Consider the following 17,895-nt stretch of genomic DNA (forward strand, 5'->3'; position numbering starts at 1 on the left):
AAGTGTCGTCTGTGACGCTTCAAACTTTGCCATCGGCTGTGCGCTGCTGCAAGCAGACGCCGAGGGGCGAGATAGGGTGATCGCGATCAAATTTCGCCAGCTTAGGGCTGCGGAGAGGAACTACCCAGTCCACGACAGGAACCACTTGCGATATAGTATGCACTTGTCAAGTTCAGGGTGCACCTGCTGGGCTTAAAGACGTTTGGATCGACACAGATCATGCGTCATTACGCACTGCGACTCAGTCGCCTCACCTTTCGCAGAGGATGGTCGGGTGGCTCTCATTCTTTGCAGCATATATCTTCGAGGTGAAGTATAAGCCACGAAAGCAGAAGGCTGTGGCTGATCTGTTGTCACGCAGACTGGACTATGATATACGGTGACGACGTCACTGACGGATTTGATTCGCGCCGCATACGCGGGTGATAGTATGCGTGTAGCGCTGCTACAGGCTCTCGGGAGAAAGGAGTTTAGAAACTCGAACAAGAATTTGTCGGCGCTTTTGCGCACACGGTTACGCCGATATTCGAGAAATAACGGGTCGCTGTACTATAGCACCGGTTCAGTGGATACGCCACGCCCTCACGATGAGGATTTGGAATACCGTATCCTCCATGAGGCCCACGACACCCCACTCAGCAGTCATCTCGGTCGTGAGACAGCTCGGTGCCACTATTGGAGGTTTAAGCTATACTAATGGAAGAGCACATATGTGCGCACGTGTGAGACGTGTCAGAGGATGAAATCTTCTCCAAATGTGGCGGCACCGCTGGTCAGTTTATCGATACCCTCCGGGTGCTGGCAGTCCATGAATATGGGCTCTGTGTTCGGCCTGCGGTTGGCAACACGGATGTGGTGGTCTTTGTGGACCGTTTCAGCAAGATGGCTCATTTTGCAGAAGTGCCGGACCCATCGACGGTGTGGGTACAGCGACGCTGTTTGTCGATCGTGTCTTTCGACAACATGGACTCCTGGACTCCTGGAGTCAATTGTCTCGGATAGAGACCCACGCATCACTGGAAATTTTGGTCTACAATCTTCAAGGTGCTGGATGGTCATACTGAGCGCGTGAATTGCGTCGTTAAAGACGTCCTTCATAGCGTCTGTGCTGAGACACCGGAGCGCTGGAGCGCCATGTTGCCACTCGTAGAGTTTGCTTTAAACAATGCAGTGTAGTCATCTACTGGCTACACGCCGTTCTACATGAACAAGCTTGTTAATTCTCGCGTCCCGCTGACGCCGCTATTTCGTAGCTCAGACTTGGTGAGGGAGGAATAGCCGAAAGGCTAGCTGATGTCAGCTCTCTCACTGTCCGTAAAGAAGTCGATGACTTCCGGCCTACCAGACTGAGTGCCTTACGACACGTTCGCGATGCGATGGCTGAAAGCCGAGACATGCATAAAGATTATTCAGATAGAAGAAGCAGAATAAAGGTGGAAAATGTTGAGGTCAAAGACCTGGTTTTATTAAATGCTTATAACCTCCTTACACATGCAGTATACGCTGTCTTTAAGACAAAGCTCCATATTGGGCATTTTAAGGTCGTGGCCAAGCGAGGCCTTGCATATACGCCGAACCTTTTAGAAGGATGCGCACCCACCCGGTATTGTATGTGGACATGCTTAAGCCGTATCGGGATCCGGCGCAAGTGAACGCGGAAGCGTTGCCGCTGGGGCGTTGCCCTCAGACCCAGTAGCTGAACTAGTAACTGGTTCTGAGCTCGGAGCGCAACAATTTCCGTTTTCAACGGCGCAAGGCGCTCCATTCACGAAGTGACGTACTCGTCTGCTCGAGGCTAGGAGCCGCTTCGACAGACCACGAAGTGCTCCAGGCTCTTGTGGACTTTTACACTGCGGTAGGCGATCTCGATAAGATACGTGGCAGAGTGCCAATGAAGACAGACTTTTTCCTCTAACGCTCGAAAAGCATCACAAGTCAGCGTACGGCTATCGACCAACTCGTCGTCGCCCGCCGTCGACTCTTCTCGATGGGAATGGTGGTGTCCACTTCCACGTGGAACGCCTTGTGTGTCGCCGTCGACAGAGTCTAATCCAATATCTTGTGAAGTGGCGGTGATACCCAAACTCCGAGAATTCGTGGGGGTTCGAGGTGCCACTTCGGCAAGACTGCCCAGACGTCATGGACGCTTATGATCAGGGGGATCATGACGCTTCGCGTTGTAGTGAGCCCCGCGCTTTTCGGCAGTAGCCGAGGAAGCCGAAGGACCATGAGCTGAGCTCAATTTATGGCCTTGAGCTGCTGTGGTTGTAGACTCACCCGTGTGAGAAACCACACAGCTCGCGGGAGCGTTATGGATTGTTCCCTATGTCGCAGGGCGACAATACGCAAGATGTCGGCATTGCGCCTTGAGTTTGGCAAACTCAAATCTAAGATGGCGCTCAACGCGCACGTCCACCTTCTCGTGGCTTCGCTGTAAGGTAGACAGCGAGAAAATTTTCCGGTGCCGCTGCACCCATCGCTCAAAAAGCTCCTCATCATCCGAAGCGGTTTTGCCAGGGGCGACCACTACGGGAATAGTCCGTATTAGCGCCTCCGTTCTGATTCAAAGTCGAGCGGTACCATTTCATTGGATTTCTTGTGGTAGCAAAAAGCAAATTCAAAAAGATTTTCGGTGGTCAAGCGTAGCTTGTGTAGTGACTGGGGCCCGACAACGTAGACGTCTAACGATGGAGTGATCGCGTCGTTTGCTTCAGTAGCGGGATCCGCCGAGTGGAAGCCCTATTCCACACGAGGGTCTGAGACCAAACGTGGATACGAGTGCATGAGAGCCACCCTGTGGGCAGCATCCAACTGCTGCTCCTGTGCCTCGTCGAGGCGATTTGTAATAGAACCACTTCCCCTGGAAGCAGAGAGGTCAGGGAACGAACACGGTGTCCGCAAGGTTTGAGCTAGACCCACGTCGCGCCGTTTGGCGCACCTCATCTCTCTCGTCTTCCCATCTGGGATGGAATCGTCTGACTCGTAGTCGATTTCCTCCGAATCCCCGACGAGAAAAATCGTCGCTCAGGGCGGGCGCGGTGTGTTGCGCTCGGTTGCCGAGGGCAAGGGATGGGCTCCCCGTGAAGCCGCGGAAGTACTGTCCGGAGTTTCAATCAGATTTTTCATTAAATTCTAAGATGCACCCTGTGCAGAAGAAGAAGGCTTTGTGGGTGTTTTGCGTGTCTTAGACACAAGGCTCATAGAGCGGAGAATGTTGAAAGTTGTTGTTAAGAAAGTGAAGGTGTCTAGACACGCGAGCCTCGTATGAGACGACCGTTAAATGTGAATTGTGGATACTCTCCATTTTTATAAGGGGTGTAACGGGGTTACACGTCCCCTTGTATGAAAGGGCGGGTCGCACAAGATGGTGTGACCGTACATAGGTGAGGATTGCACAAGTTTGTGTAATCACGAAATGGTGTGTCTACACCGTAGCAAGAAGTCACTACGTGGCAGGATTGCCAGCAGTAAAGCATATTAATAAGGTTTTACTATATGAATTCGGTATTACAATAATAATAAGGAAAACCTAGAATTTTAGATATTGGCGGCTCTGCACCAACTTCCGCTGCCCTCGTACTGGTTCTTGTGAAGAACGGCCGTCATGATTATACGTTGCACGTTGAAGGTTGGTGACCTTAGAGTGCTACGGCAGCCCCGCTGCACTCCGCACATAGACTTGGTCTGCTTAATTTATCTCCTTGTCACGCGGCTTCCTAATTTGGACACATATAGCCCAATGCGCTATTTCGCCATTTGGCGTATGAGCGATCTTATCGCAATTCTCGTCCTTCTAACCCAGAGATAAAAGCTTCTTCGTACGTGTCCTCAAAGAGCTAGACAATCAGCAAAAACAGCCGTACTGTGAATACCAGGTGTGTTTTAATAATGCCATTTACCGCATGGAGCACTGTTTAGTCCTAGACCTGGATCGAAATACGAGCTTACTCTAGCTATGCGTGGATGGATGTCATGTACCATGGGTCGACAGGACGGTCGCAACAATTAGGTGGGGCTTTTGGTGCGTCATGAACCCACTTCTGCTAGCAAGTTGAATTACTATTGGCGCGAGTATGAGGCTGCGATAGCTTCGACGCAGGTTATTTGGTTGCCCACGTTTGAGAGTCTTGAACTGGAGTGGGAAGGAAAACTCGGTGGTAGTCCGCGATCTCTAAAGAGGACGGAAATCAGCGAGCGTACCTCGAGTTAATATATATTGAGACGAGCTTTGTGAAGATATAAGGTATCAGGTGGAGCAATTAATCACAGCTGTAAGCCGTAGGTCCCGAGATAACTACCGGCGATCATATTTATGCGACCGGGTGCCGCAGACTCCAGAACTTGATCGCGTGGAGACGAGTCCGAGCGGCTTAGTGTTGCAGTCACTGATCAAGACCTCATGGAGACTGGTAACTGTAGGATAGGACAAAGTACGGTTATGGCGTAACGAAGAAAATTTCATCTATACAATGTTACAGTAGGCTGAGTCGGCCATGCCATGTGATGCGTCAATCGTGCAGAGCATTGTAGCTCCACAGATTTGTGGCGAGCAAATGTATTCACACAAAAGTGGAAGTCCAAAGAAATGTATGTCTGCCCTTCGCTAGCCCAGGTAGAAGCTCTCATTAGGTGTCTATATAGGACGTATGCAAATAGTTGAAAGATGATGAAACCACCAGGTTTGCAATGAGATTGCCCTGCACCCTGCACAGAAGAGGCTTTGGCTCTACAAATCCGCGTTTGCGAACGAACAGGCGGTGGATTTGTGCAGACCACCCAAGTGTTTGTCAACTAGTTAGTAAACTAGCATATCCAGCTTATATTGACATTGACTATATATCTTTTACCATATATCATCGTGCGCTTGAATCTGTACAGATTCAAGCGCATGGTTGTACAGATTCAAGCGCAAGGGTTAACACACCGTTCCTGCTAACTTTTAGTTAATAAACTCTCATTAACCTCATTTCACCAAGTACTAATCATGATTTTTTTCACTTTTAAGCTGGTCCTACGATTAGCCCTTCGGCTATGTACTCCGTTTTATATATCATCTACATCAAGTCTGAGCACATGAGCGCAGAACAAAAAGTCAGCGCTAGCTCACTCTCTCGAAACTGGTGTATTTATAAAAGCTCGTTGTGGTCGATCGCTTTCTTCAGAGAGCCTACATTTTCATCCCATCATAGATTAAAAATGCACATACTGTTGCGGACGGGCAAGTGTGGATCGGCCTTTGCTTATTCTCATTCTGGTTGTTCTAACACAAGAAAAGTCTGCATACATCGTAACTTACACAGACAAAGCGATTGTCTACCTTCCTCATCTCAATTACCGTGGGCTCGTTATCTATTTTATCTTTGATTACGCAAAGTGTCGAGCTCCTGGCTAAGCATCGCGCAGAATGCTTGACAGATTGAATGGCATCTTTTTTATTTAAAGCATAAATGGGGGCTTCAGATAGATATGCGCAAAGACTTTTTAAAAGTTGTTTACCATTTTGGTGTGGTTTACAAGAAGATTAGTAATCCACTTTTTAGTACTAGAATGTGATTAGCCAGTTCTTTGGTATGCATCAATGATGTTTATGTCAAAGATTACTAAACACGGACGTGCGTAGCGTTATAAAACAAATATTGTTTCATCTGAAACGAAACAAAACAATAAGGGACTCGCGGCCTACAGCGAAGATAAGAGCTTGATATGGGTAGCTAGTGAGAACTCATCTGACCTACTTCATGAGAGTGACTGCAATTATTATATTGCTGCACCTTACCTAACATCTTTGACTGTGCTTCGAAAGAACTTGGGATGCTTTAATGCCATAAACTATTTCTTATGTTTAGCCGATCAAAGACAATAAGATGTTTAGGTTTTCAGCAAGAGCATCGTTTAGCCTCTACTTAAGAAAGCCAGGACCAAAACACCCTATGTCAGTCGAAGGCTGATAGTCCGTAAAAACGCAACGTTTGTTTTTGATCGCATTTCCTTGATAGATAAACACGCACGAACTTCCTCAAAGTGCACTGTGTAGTTTGCCGTCATTATTTGACTTCGTTACCCGCCCACATATGTCACGGCTCGGACAAATGGACATAGCAAATTGCCAGGTTATCTACCTGTTCAATTATTTTCAATATGGCAAGATTCTTGAATTCAACGCACTGTACATCACTGTACGAATTGATTTCTTGAAGTTGCTCATTTAGTGTGCATCTAGGATTTTGTCTACATTGCGGGTATTCCCAACCAGCCAACCCTGAAATTGTACGCCGTTCACGGACGTTTAACAATCGAGTCTTGGCCTCAATCGACAACAGCAGCAAGAGCATATAGTACATCTAGTAATACATGTGTTTTAAATACTGGTTCATAATGTTCACGGTCATTTTCACGCCATGCGGTATTTTCACTGACCACTCGTCAGCAGACCAGTTGAGACATGGGCAACGAAGAATGGACTGTCAGCGTGCTCTTTTCACTTCGGTAGATCAGAAATGTTCACAATGAAAGAACTATGACAGAAGTGTAGAGCCGTTCTATCTCTCATAGTAATTGAATTCAACATGATAGATGTAGAAACGAGTTCTGACTTTTTTTCTCAAAATGCCAGAATTTTCAATACAGCAGTGACGACAACATCAAGCAAGAAAGTAAAAATATGTTTGGAAGCGCCCATGTGATTGCACAATCATTTGAGCAAAACATGCGGATCAGTGGCAAAATAACTGAAACCTATCTGGTTCTCTTCAGATCACATTAGTTAAAGATTGTGGATAGTACTTCCCGAAGTCTTTTGCTATCGAAATATGGGCAGAATAAACACTAGTTCATTTGACATGGACTCGACTTTGTATTGAAATTAAGAGGGGACAGCATGCCGATGTAGCGAACTTCATTTGACTTGATATCTGCGAGCATGAGAAAAGTACGAAGACGCGAAAAAAGTTCGTGTATCACGAGGTAACTAATTAATTCATAAAACTCAATTAATTTAATCAGTTTTTATGTTTAGTCCTTTAGAACAATTTGAAATTTTATATTTCCCATTATAAATAGTTACTACTTCATCTGCCCCGTTTGGCCAGCATTAATGAGTCCAGGTGTGGGGCTCACCACCACCTGTGACCATTATTCTTCATTGATTATCGCTGAGGCAGCAGGCTTGCGCGAAATAAATGGCCTCGTGAATTCCACATGCTTTCAAAAGCCCAGCTTCGTCCCTAATCATTGAGTATAATTTGGCGAAATTGTCTTTGCTGCCAGCAAATGAATCTTGTTCACTACTGACCGAGTGCTTTATTCAAACACAATCGTGTGGTTCTCATCAAGTCTCACGATAATTGGAAAATTAGCGACTTCACGTACTCCATAAGAAATACTTTAAGACCTGCAGTTTGGGCCATTGTGCTGAGCGCATGCGAGTTCGATAGAGAAAAGTTTTGTGAAGAAGCGTGTACTTGCTTGATGAGGAAATTTACGGCATAAGACTTTAAGCTGGTTAAGCTAGCCCATCGCCATTTCCACACCTGGCATTCAACTCTTGAATCGTCAAGGATGATTATCTCGAAGTGGCTGCCATTCAAATGCTGGCATCCTTTGGCGCAAGTCTGTTGCACGCCACTTAGGATGTTAGCGCTTCTGGATGCAGCGAGGATCTTCAGCACCCAGTAGCTGACTGACGATAAATCCGACTCTTCAAAAAGTACGATAGCATTGCTGCTTCGATGTTTCTAGAATCTTAAGCAAAAATTGGTCATGACTAACTCAACAACTATTTTCTCGAATGTTGATATAACCCGAATTTATCGTTTGCTTCCTCTCTTGCACACATTGCAACTCACAAGGCAGATCTCTGCTTTGCTTGCGATGTCAAATTGCGCGGCTTATTACTCAACTTCAGCATCCCGGCTTGATGATAATCTTTTTTACAAAGAATGCGCACCCACTACTACATTCGTAAAGAAAGTTGCAAGTCCTGGTCCAGGGCGTAGTTACTAGCAGTACAAGTATATAGCTTTGCACCATACTGGTGATCTGTTTTACGGTGCAAGTCTTGCGATCGTATGCCGCAAGGATCCTAGACGTTGAAGCTGACGAGGGACGACAGGCACTCCACCGTAAACATCACTGTTGGCTCTGTACAGATTCCACTCTTACTTCGACCTTGTACTGTAATGGTATATAGAATTAGGCCTTCCATCTTATATCTTGGTTGTCATTACGATTGTATTTTCTTAAGTATGTTTTAAGCAATAGCAAAGTGATTAATTGATTGTATGGTCTGCTTCTGCTAATTGTCGCAATACCCCAAGCAATGCGGTTTGCGCCTTGAAGTTGAAGATATATTAGATCTGCTATGTGTGGGACTCTCTATGCTGCTGCACTTAACACTTTTTGTGGCTTTATATCTAGTCGACCGACAATGCGGCTTGCATGGCAAACAGACGCGCGCTTTGTCACCTCAATTCTCTTTGCCACTTCAATAATTTCTGAACCAGTCAAGTAATCTTGACTGTAGGACATTACCCTCCACGACCACACCATATGTAGTTAGAAACGCATATACTGGTCAATAATAAACGATATTTCTATGATAGCGGCACACCAGATGGTTGATGCACCATTCGAGCCGCATACGAGTCAGCTTGTATCGATGGGCGCACAAGAGCTCCTCCTCGTTCGTGCCTCCGCCTATCGCAGATGCATGCTGATAAATGAGGGCTTACACTTCGACTTGCTTCTCTATGAGACGCAACCAAGCTGTTGCGCTTCAGGATATCAATAATTATGAGGAGCACTTGTGTCGAAATGACCAGCTACGTTGTCTGATTCGGGCTACATTTAGTTTTACATTCGTTTACACGACTTGTACACTTTGATATCGTCAATGCTGTGGTCCGCCATTGCGACACAAAGCCACCTGCGCTGACGATTACCCACCAGAAGCGTATTATAGAACATACATGAAAGAACTTCCATTTATCTACTGTAACGATAGTAGCGACTCTAGAAAGCAGTTAGAATGGGATAGGCGCATGAGGCTGCAGCTGTCGGCTAGTGCGACACGAAATTTTCCTGTCATCGTTGTTGTAATGCATCGTTACCCGTCTGCCAGTCTGTTGAGAATTTCTCGTTGATAACTCAAATCGTATACGGATTTCAAGCTGCCCCTTTGCCGCGATGCGCTCATAACTTCTGGTGCGTGAAACACATGAGCTTGCACAAGAAAACAGTGTTCATCTGTTTTTTGATGATAATTATGTCCACTTGTTGCTGTCTCCATTCGGTGCTCCAGCTGAACGCGCGAGCTGTTGTTCGTAGTAATCAGTATTTAAGTGCACTTACTTAAGAATTGAAGCGCCTGCATTTTGTGAATTGTGACATAAATAGTTTTTCAGTCCTACCTAGAAGTTTGCTAAACTGTGTCTAAAAGCTCAATTCGAACCTTAACAGAGTTAATACAATAGACATTGCCGATTTAGAACCTTTACAGATCGTCAGTCCGAGTCTCGTAGATGTAATACTATTCCATACAATTGAGAAAGGAATTAGGTGAAATTCAGACTGGTCGTAATCATCAGATTCTGACAGTTACAGTAAAGTACTGTACAATAAGGTGTGCCTGTACAGTATCGAAAGTAAACACGATCGAGAAAAAGCGGCTGGATTTTGAAGAGCTGGTTTACGGCTGCGTAGTGAGAGAATTTGGTTCTCAGTTCGCATCGAAGGATTCGAGCGCCATGATGGGCGTGTGACTGCGGAGACCACAGCGAGCATAGTGGGTACCGCACTGTACTGGGCTTGCCCCATCAGTGCTAAAGTGTTTCTGCCGTTCAAGTCTCTTGTGCTCAGAGACTTCATTCACAAAATTGTCGGCAGCAAGCGAACTCAAATCGAGTAAGCTAGCAACTTCCCTACACTTCATCATCATAGCAGTTAACTTCTGCACCTATTTCCACTTTTCAACTTCCCTTCAACTACCATGAGCCTACAGACTGCAACGCCGCCACAATACAGCACCTCTAAACCTTCCGTAGGTGTCGGTATGTGGACTGAAGAAGAGCATGCTCGTTTTCTCGAAGGTGTAAAGCTCTTTTCGAGTGGACCATGGAAACGCGTTGCGGCTTATGTCGGCACACGTAACGTCCGCCAAACTATGACTCATGCCCAGAAGTATCGATTAAAGGCCGCTCGTCGATTGCGTGAGGCACAACGCAAACAAGCTGCCGCACGACACGGACTTCACAGCGCACACAGAGGAACTGCAGTCGAGACTGCACTTGCTCAACGAACATTGCAGTCACCGACAACTACTGGAGGACTCGGACTTGGATCTTATTCAAAGATGCGACTGCCGTGCAGCTGCACTGAAAAGGACTGCCCTCACATGGACGATGCAAGCAAGATCTACATGTCCATTGCAGATGCAATTGAAATTTTAGACTCCAAGTCATCGATTGACTCAGTCGCAGGCTCACCAGTCTCAACGGACGACACACTTGGCAACTCATGGCTGCACGTTGATGCCTTTGATCCCGTTATCAAGATGGAAGCGTTTGACAAGGACGAACTCATTCCGCTTGACTCTACAACTACTGACTCTAGTGAATTCCCAACGCTTGAAGACTGCGCCAGTGAGCTGCTGGAGCTGCTATTCTAAGCACTTTTGTGTGCAATCAATAATACCGTGAATGCGTGTAGCCGAAAGGAAGTGCATGCAGGCGTGACCCTATGTATTCAAACTATATTAACGACAGCGTGCTAGCTTCCTGTACCAATGATATACAGCATTTCCAAAACTAAGTTTCTACATAATACATCGTCTCGTATCTTGTATCTCAGCAACTGCAGTCTCTGCATGTCTCTCACACCTATATGCTGTACGTATATAATGTAAATTTTCTAAACTATCAGAAAGCGCCTGTCTTGGTTTAATGGACAGGACATAAGCATACTCCGCCAACCATTGTCGTTGCCATCGTTTCATGCCCCCTTCATATCTGCTAGTTTCTTACCAGCCTTTCCACATTTGAGCAAACATGTAATTACTGAGAACTGCTGCACTAGGTACGATATGTATACTATGTGAATGTGTGAAGGAATGTATCATGAAGCGATGTTATATACTGAACCAGAAGCGGCGAGGTCATCACGAGCACGTGCGCGAGGTAAAGTAGTTTGCCATTATACGCGACAGAATCAGCTACTAGTACAAAGTTTTTCAAATCAAACTGGTCAGAAAGAGTTAACAGACGTCCTTCCAGCGCCCAGCTTATACAAATCAGCTGAGCCTTCTTCGGATGCTTTCAGCCGATGAGCTGGCCGGCCGACCAGATGTGCATGGAGCGTGAAAGCTTGCTGTCGCAATCAAAGCCATCAGGTTCAAGATGATGCCCAGATTGATTTTAAAATCTTAGATTTTTCATATAGATGATCGGTAAGCACCAACAAGATCTGGGCGCTGAATATTTTGTGAATATAATTTCACATCAATCCTGCTCAAAAAACGTAGAAAGTATTACGACCAGAATAGCGTGCTTACAAGATAGGCGAGGTAAAGAAAAATGTGTACGTAGCTAAAAAAAATGTTAAGCGGTTGACTCAGGAGCGCGTTAGCTTGTGAAATGTATGGCTACCGAATACTGTTTTAGACAAGCAGCCCTGAGCGCCAAAGAATAAAAAAGACTATGCGAGTGTGTACGTTCAAGACTTGCGCCTTTGATCTAACGCAAGAACAAGATCACTGGAAAATTTATTACGGCCAAGCGATTGCGCATTTCGTATTCCCTATATTTTTTGTCTTCGATTCGTTGATTTTCTACCACCTCTAATATTTCCCAAAAAAATTGAAAGGTCTTATTATAATACAAAGAAGCCGGTGGAAACTTGGTATATCAAAACGAAAAGTTTGTTTTTCGCACAGACCATGCAACACTAACCATCATAGATTAGTAAAGATGAGCCCAAATATCTCGAAGAAAATTAGCAGATCGAGCGCGGATGTGGCAGAATATCTTATCCTGCAAAGCCCGTAACGTTCCCTAGAGTGCAGTTACTATGTAATGCAAAGTTTCGACACCCTTCTTAAGCAGCAGCTTCTAAGTCGTGCACGACGGATGCGACAACGACAGGCATATATTTTAGGAATTTAATACATACCAGACTAGAAGGTACACAAAATATAGAAAACTTTGGCAGACAAAAGACGGAAAAATCATTTAGCATTAGTAAATCATTTGAAGCGTTGGTGACTTTGTTCCTGCACATCTTTGACAAGACTTCTCACTTAAGATGTCCCATGATTATATTGGGAATGAGATCACAATTTCTTGTCAGTCATTTAACACTAAGCTAATTATTACCACCGTTTTATGAAACACAGCCCACTAAAATTTGTAGAGCTCAATTCACCGGTTCATACATAAACAAAAATGTACTGTACATGGATTTGATGCAAATATATGAAAGAGCTTTGTAATTAACCTTTTATGCTGCGTCGTACTGTAGCTAAAAGAAATCAGAAAATGTTTTCCCACTGTGATTGCGCCAGTCTACTACCGCGCTGACAACCGTATCACAATCGCTATGATATCTTCCCATCATAAAAGTTGCTCAATTCCTAATGGTTACCCTTGGATTCTTTTCGGAGTCAAAGTACGCCACATGTAAGCAGTTTGGCTAATATTGTAATAAAAAACTTATGCCTAAGATGCACGTTTTTCTTACAAAATCTTACACAAACCAGAAATTGGATATATTGTTGATTGTTCGACATATTAAATTGTTTCTATGAATGATGAGAATCATAATCATGACCCTTGGCGCTAGTACCTTCATAAGGTCTCACAAGATGAAAAATCGAGTTTTAATTTGAACATAAAAAATGTTGTTTTGCAACGTCTCTACGATTCTGTTCCGAGTAGGCAGACGAATCTCGTTCAGTCAAAAACAAACGATTAATAACTCGATTATGGTCTGAAAGTTCGGGCATCGTTTTAGAACAATAACATTGCTGCTTCGTCTTCTCAATCATTGGAAGATTAAGACACCTTGCGTTAGTAATTGTAGTGGAAAAAGCACAACTTCCTATTCGTAAAATACGACTTATGATTGGCTATTAAAGAATTCTTCTTTTTCTGCTAAAAATCCAATCAACATATAGCTCCTACGTAATTTGTAATCATTGAATACGTATCGGGTGTTCGATGAAATGCATTAGCTTGTCACATGCCCAAAGAACAATCCTGCGTAACCATCAACTCGCTTTGATGGTCATAAACAATAGAAGCAGTTGATGCGAGACTAACGTCAAATAAATGCTGCGATGACGTCCCAACTCTAGGTCGTCTCCTCTGACATGTATTTCACATGTAAGCCAAATCTTTTGTGGTTCAGCACACCAAAGACTTCCAAAGGCTGTTCAACTAAAAGTTTCTCTCGTGGTGATCAAGTGCAATAACTTTCGGTGGCAATTTGACTTTTTCACGAATTCTTCTTGATATAAATGACTACTGGATGGCGACAACTTTCTGCGTTGAAAGCAATGAGTTTCGTACTTGCCAGGAAATAACGTTGTGCGAGATATCTACTACAGCCTTGCTGATGGCGATAGTGAGCCAAGATTTGTCAATTTTCACAGATATGATGACACGATAACCTTGAGCTCAGCATTTCATGGCTACAAAGTTAAAGACTGACCGTCGAGGTTAGTCGGACGTTAGCTCGACTGTGGTGAGCATATTTACTCATTGATTTGTACCACCTCACGTCATGATGAGTAATATAAATACGCATTCTTCGTAGAGAAAGCGATACACGACTAACAGTCGTCGCAATTCCGCGTTGACAAGGAATTAAACAGCATGCGGTTGAGCGAGCGGTGTTTTTACTTTAAAAGCTAACAAGTTAGCTGAAGTTCTGCTAACGAGAAAGATCTGTCCAGCAGAACTTCTACACACGAAACTACTGAGCTCAGATTTCCAGACGACGAATCGGTAGACTGGCATGGAACGAGAAACGAGTGGAGATTGCTCGTATATAACGTTTGGCGAGTATTAAGCTTTTGCTTGTTACAAAGATAAGCTGGTGCTTCTGCTCATTGCCCATGTTGAACGCTTTTAAGGCTCTGACCCGGTTGACACAGCAATTTTGTATCAAAAGAGTGAATCTCATCCTTCAGGCATTTAAAGAAAAGTTTTTGAGAATGAAACACATGAAAGTAGCCTGTACATAAAGGAAAATGAAAGTTAGTATTTATACAAATAATATTTACTTGAACATTACTATTGAACTAAAGTATGCCTGAAGGAAGAAATACCAATTTGTAGCTTGTAACTATTTGTATAGTAGTGAAGACATTTGTGAGACTCGTTTGCTAGAGTGTCGAAAGCGAGTAGCCAAGCGCACGTTAATGAGTTTAAGCACAGCAACTGCAGAATGAGGAGCTTGAGATTCGAGTGTTTCCATTGCTGATGCCCGCAGACGCAACATAACGCAATCAGACGTGGCCAAGTACTTGTACTCTGGGTCCATACCCGCCACATTAGGTGTGATAACAGATCCTGGTCCGATCTTGAGTAACCGAGACTTAGCAGTCGTAAAAGGCGTCCACTGCGACTCTTCTGGTACAGCCAATGATAACCGATGTGGATTTAAGAGACCGCTTAAATCATTAGCATCGAATTCTTCGATTCTATCACTCAAATACAAATCTGGATTATCGCTATCTCCAACATCCGAATGCCGAACACCAGGAATACTATGTCCAGTCGAAAATTCAGAATCCATCACAAAGTTCATAAATCCAAAACAAATGAAATAAGTGTCGTCGCGCAGATGTTCGGGCACTAGTTGCGAGCCACTAGGTACTACAATAATTTCCAAATATGCTGCAAGAGGAAGCAGTTTCTGATAGCTTGCTGTACCATCCTGCTCGGGCGACGCAATCATAAATTGTTCCCAAAGTTCTAATTGACTCATTTGCTTGAATTCAATCAGGGATCTTCCACGTTGAGGTGATTTCGGTGTTATGTTCTCTGGAAGTAGTGCGTCCTCACAAATTTCCAATGCGATATCCACATCACTTCCTAGAAAATGAATACGCCGAGAGGTTTGGTTTTGACGAAGGGCAAGCTCAATCTCAGGTTTTAATCCACAGAAATAAATGTCAAACATGTACAAGTCAGCAAGTCTCGACGTTTTGCGAAAGTTTAGCAATGCAGTGGCATCAAAGCTTGGGACAAGACCAAAATCGATGATCACAAATTTGAGCTTTGGAAACTCGAGCGAATGGACCCGAGTTTCTATTCGTTCTATGATATTCACAGATGTTCCAAAGAAAAGGTATCCTTGCAGTCGTAAGACAAAAATGGCACTACCTTCCAGATCAAGAAATGCCGTTTGTTCTGGAGTTCGGTCCACGGCGCTGCGGGTCAGTGCACCCGTTGTTTCATGGTGTACACAACCCACTGCATGAATACGCCAAATGAGTTCAATCATAGAGATTATAATTCCCATCGCCACACTCTCTAGCATGCCAACAATCAGGAAGCTCAACGTAATGAGCACAACGGTGAACTTTTCAATAGGTTTTAGAAAATGGAATGGGGTCACGAGATATGCTTCTAAGAAATGCAATCCCACGCTCAAGAGCAGGCCACCAAAGATAAATTTGGGCACATATTGAAGCAGTCGGATCCCCATCATCCACAAAAGTATCACTAAACTCGCACATACAAGCGCTGGTACCTTTTCATGTGCTTCGAATTGTTTCATGATCCCCATTGCTGAGAGATAGTGACATCCGCCACAACAGCCCAAAAGCCCACTCGCAAGATTCGCTAATCCAATTACCCGCATCTCATTATCGGGTGAAATGTCCCGTCCAAAGAGTGTAGAGAGTGATGTCGTTGCTACGCTATACTTAAGTGCGCCAAGAATTACAAGTGAGACCATAAATCCCGTGCATTCATGCGACAAAGTGTGCCAATGAACGTGATGAAAGTCAATTTCAGACCATGGAAACCACATCGGCGTCTGTGCCACAACTAACGGATCCCATGAAAAGACCCATCCTTGTTTTGTTAACGTCTCCATACTAGCTCCAGAGAGAAACGACATGACTTGGAATCCTACAAGCGACAATGCTAATAGACATGGAAATGAAAATGCCACTGGTAGTTTCAAATATTGTCCAAGTCGGGCAAATCCAGCAAATGCAATAGCTGGAAGTAAAAGAAGTTGTACTTTCAACGTAAAAAATGCCGCAGTGACAGCTTTACTGGATGCCATGTGAATCCCATTCTTCATTAATTGGGCGCCAATGCCGGACAAAAATCCTGCAATGACAGGATATGGCATATAATTAGCAATCGAAGTAACTCGAAATAGTCCCATAATAAAAAAGACAAGTCCCAAGACGATGGATGTCATAGCGACCATAACAACAGTCGTAGGTACCACTTTATCCAGATCTCCATGCAAATGGTCTGAAATTCTCTCTGCCATATCAGCCATGACTGGTGCTACAAACACATCAATTGCACCTAATGTCCAAGGTGCACAACTTTGCCATGCAAGAATTACAGACAAGACAGCAGTTCCGAGCAAATTGATGTCAATAAAGTGGGCAATGACCGTCGAGAGTGGGGTCCCATGTCCTACTAAGACACTAGCACATGACACGGCTAGAGTCGAGGACAATAAGAAAGCTATAACACCAGATGTACCATTGACAACAATATCAACTAGTATCGTCTTGAATCGTCGCACATCTAGTTCCGATGTAAGGAGTGGACCACGTGATCGAAAGCTATCTTGAAGCGTAAATGTGATCTCTGAAGTATACTGCCCAGTACGGGGTACACTCATGGCTCCATATGGACCTGGGCGACTCCGACTGCGATTTTGGTATCCCAATAAAAGTCCGTGCTTTGCGGCATCTTGTACACTGCGCACGCGCCGCAAGAGATTTTCTGTCTCATGTGAAGGTGTGAGATTTTCGTGTGAGACAGCGTGGATAGGCGGTGAGGCCGCGGGCTGTAGCAACTGCGTCATCTCCACGCCACCACGTTCAAGAGGCAGCGCATCCGTCTCCATGACTGCAACGATTTGATGATTTGGGCAAGAGACGTTAGGTTGTTGAATAAAAGATTTACGTTAATCAAGTCAAGGAGTATTTAAACAATTTGTGCTGAAAAGACACAAGAATATTTCATAGTCTATGTGAAAGTTTCGCATTTCCGTAATACATTGTCGACGGGATAAACGTATTCGCCTTGATGTTTTACGTATTGTCTGACATATCCTCTCTAAATTTGTCATGCGCAATGAAAATATCGCGGTGAATACTTTTGTATCCCTTTTGATAAGTGTCTGAAAAATTGGGACGGACGGATTCTGCAAAAAATGTTACGATGCATGAGTGACTATTTCTTTAGTGTTAATTGAAAATACACTTCGCGAGGATGAAGCACAAGGATCATCATTGATCAAATGGTGTTTTTTTGCTTTTTTTGCTTTTTTTGCTAGATTATTTACTTATCAAGATAGCTCCGTCCTCCCCAGCTTTCATTCTGAAATCCAAGATTTGAGTAGAATCAAGCTCAAGGCGTTTCTTCCATCATTTAGCGTGTGCGTGAAACTGGTTTGACTTGGAAGAGTAATAATACGGTGTATCAGGAGAATCAAGAAGCAGATCGTTCGCATCCACAGCGTATTGATGCAACACGGGATAAGGGCTCAAGCCCGTACAGATGTCAACTAGTGATGGCACTGACTGGTTACTGAGACATGCAACCGAACTCTTGGAGCCAGTACTGTAGGTCTTGGTTGAAGTGTTCCGCAATGGCCTCCCAGTTTGGGTGAGAGGTGCTTGCTTCGCATTGTTGGGAT

General features: G+C 44.4%; 4 protein-coding genes across 4 annotated transcripts; 2 read left to right on the forward strand and 2 right to left on the reverse strand.

Moving 5' to 3' along the window:
- The first annotated feature begins 7,017 nt into the window (after positions 1 to 7,017).
- On the forward strand, positions 7,018 to 8,136 carry PHALS_14908 (uncharacterized protein). The gene has a single exon (XM_036407287.1). The coding sequence runs from the start codon at positions 7,759 to 7,761 to the stop codon at positions 7,999 to 8,001; it is 243 nt and encodes an 80-aa protein (XP_036263002.1). The 5' UTR covers positions 7,018 to 7,758; the 3' UTR covers positions 8,002 to 8,136.
- A 1,419-nt stretch (positions 8,137 to 9,555) lies between these two features.
- PHALS_14909 (uncharacterized protein) lies at positions 9,556 to 9,987 on the reverse strand. Its single transcript, XM_024721809.2, has one exon. It carries the CDS (start codon positions 9,932 to 9,934, stop codon positions 9,716 to 9,718), a length of 219 nt encoding a protein of 72 aa, XP_024572948.1. The 5' UTR covers positions 9,935 to 9,987; the 3' UTR covers positions 9,556 to 9,715.
- Positions 9,986 to 10,663, forward strand: PHALS_03125 (myb-like dna-binding; the record flags this gene model as incomplete). The annotated part of the gene is made up of 1 exon (XM_024721810.1): positions 9,986 to 10,663. The coding sequence occupies one exon, from the start codon at positions 9,986 to 9,988 to the stop codon at positions 10,661 to 10,663; it is 678 nt and encodes a 225-aa protein (XP_024572949.1).
- A 3,674-nt stretch (positions 10,664 to 14,337) lies between these two features.
- On the reverse strand, positions 14,338 to 17,100 carry PHALS_03126 (cyclic nucleotide-binding protein; the record flags this gene model as incomplete). Its single annotated transcript, XM_024721811.1, has 1 exon — positions 14,338 to 17,100. The coding sequence occupies one exon, from the start codon at positions 17,098 to 17,100 to the stop codon at positions 14,338 to 14,340; it is 2,763 nt and encodes a 920-aa protein (XP_024572950.1).
- Between the last annotated feature and the right edge of the window lie 795 nt (positions 17,101 to 17,895).

Source organism: Plasmopara halstedii (genome assembly GCF_900000015.1).
Source record: "Plasmopara halstedii genome assembly, contig: Scaffold_208, whole genome shotgun sequence".
Taxonomy (NCBI): domain Eukaryota; phylum Oomycota; class Peronosporomycetes; order Peronosporales; family Peronosporaceae; genus Plasmopara; species Plasmopara halstedii.

What these genes read in the sequence shown, in the direction of transcription:
- PHALS_14909 (XM_024721809.2), bottom strand. Translation starts at nt 9,934, where the DNA reads ATGATGATGAAGTGTAGGGAAGTTGCTAGCTTACTCGATTTGAGTTCG.
- PHALS_14908 (XM_036407287.1), top strand. Translation starts at nt 7,759, where the DNA reads ATGACTAACTCAACAACTATTTTCTCGAATGTTGATATAACCCGAATT.